Genomic DNA, 1,569 nt, shown 5'->3' with positions numbered 1-1,569 from the left:
AAATATTCATTCATTAGGTAGCCAGGCCGCGTTTTTTTGTTCATCTTGGAGCAGGATGGTGGATAAAATAAAATACGCGGCCTGACTAACCAATGAATTAATATTTGCTGTAAAATTTTTATCACTACTATAAGTGTAGCTACTAGTTTGGCCGCCAATTTTGATTTCAATCCTTTAAGTCACACACTCAATCCTTTTTTTGGCCGCACCATTGTTTCATACCTAAGGTGTTTTATTATTATATATAGGTATACAGCAATAACACCACCATAAGATCAAGGCAGAGATACACCGGATCTAACAAAGATGTAAAGTATTAACATAATGTCTAATGAGACTAATAGGAGTATACAGCAATAACACAAGGTCTAAGAGAAGTAAAAAGGGGAATATATATAGAGAGAAATAACTTAAGCCCAGCAGCTCTAACAGGGCATATCTTATCTACTTTTGGTTTCGCAGAGTTTACCGAAACTTTCAATGGCACAAGGGTAAAAAGGCCTAGCTTTCGTTTTAATTAGTGTACACGTAATCTGTGTCTAGTGGTACCTCATTAAAATATGCAATGCTAATGAGGTCTATCAAAAGTAATAACGGTGTATGATATCATTAATATACTTTCTTACCACATATTTCTCATTTCTTGACGACGATGTTTCATTATTTGTTTATACTCTGAAATTCGAAGTTTCTTCCCATCTATAATACAGGTTCGTTTGGGACGTGGCCTGTAACGATAATTTGGGTGTCTTTCCATATGCAGTTTGCTTAATCGTGACTGTTCCTCATAATATGGTTGTTTCTCTGCGTTCGACATGGCCTTCCATCTTGCACCTAAATGGTAAGAAAGTTTAAATTAGTTATCTGGATTAGTTTAATACATTGAATAAAACTCTTTAAAAGTGTGTTTTTCATCAGTCCTACCAGTCACCACTTGAACACATATAACAAATTTTCTCCAACCATATTTTTATTGGAATTTGTAACACCTCTTTATCTTACATTAAAATGCAACAATGATTCTGTAGTTTATAGTCAAATGCAACAATGATTCTGTAGTTTATGGTCAAATGCAACAATGATTCTACAGTTTATAGTAAAATGCAACAATGATTCTGTAGTTTATGGTCAAATGCAACAATGATTCTGTATTTTATAGTCAAATGCAACAATGATTCTACAGTTTATAGTAAAATGCAACAATGATTCTAGTTTATAGTAAAATGCAACAATGATTCTATAGTTTATAGTCAAATGCAACAATGATTCTACAGTTTATAGTAAAATGCAACAATGATTCTAGTTTATAGTAAAATGCAACAATGATTCTATAGTTTATAGTCAAATGCAACAATGATTCTACAGTTTATAGTCAAATGCAACAATGATTCTACAGTTTATAGTAAAATGCAACAATGATTCTAGTTTATAGTAAAATGCAACAATGATTCTACAGTTTATAGTCAAATGCAACAATGATTCTACAGTTTATAGTCAAATACAACAATGATTCTACAGTTTATAGTAAAATGCAACAATGATTCTGTAGTTTATGGTCAAATGCAACAA

General features: G+C 31.9%; 1 protein-coding gene across 1 annotated transcript in view; it reads right to left on the bottom strand.

Moving 5' to 3' along the window:
- LOC106464064 (transcription factor Sox-5-like) overlaps positions 1–1,569 on the bottom strand; it is a 102,295-nt gene that overhangs the window by 5,724 nt on the left and 95,002 nt on the right. Inside the window, exon 11 of the mRNA XM_013924175.2 lies at positions 627–834. Coding sequence (XP_013779629.2) covers positions 627–834 — 208 coding nt within the window. The remainder of the gene's footprint in view (positions 1–626; positions 835–1,569) is intronic.

Source organism: Limulus polyphemus, unplaced genomic scaffold, assembly GCF_000517525.1.
Source record: "Limulus polyphemus unplaced genomic scaffold, Limulus_polyphemus-2.1.2 Scaffold1552, whole genome shotgun sequence".
Lineage (NCBI taxonomy): Eukaryota > Metazoa > Arthropoda > Merostomata > Xiphosura > Limulidae > Limulus > Limulus polyphemus.
This window is presented reverse-complemented; position numbering and strand designations above follow the sequence as displayed.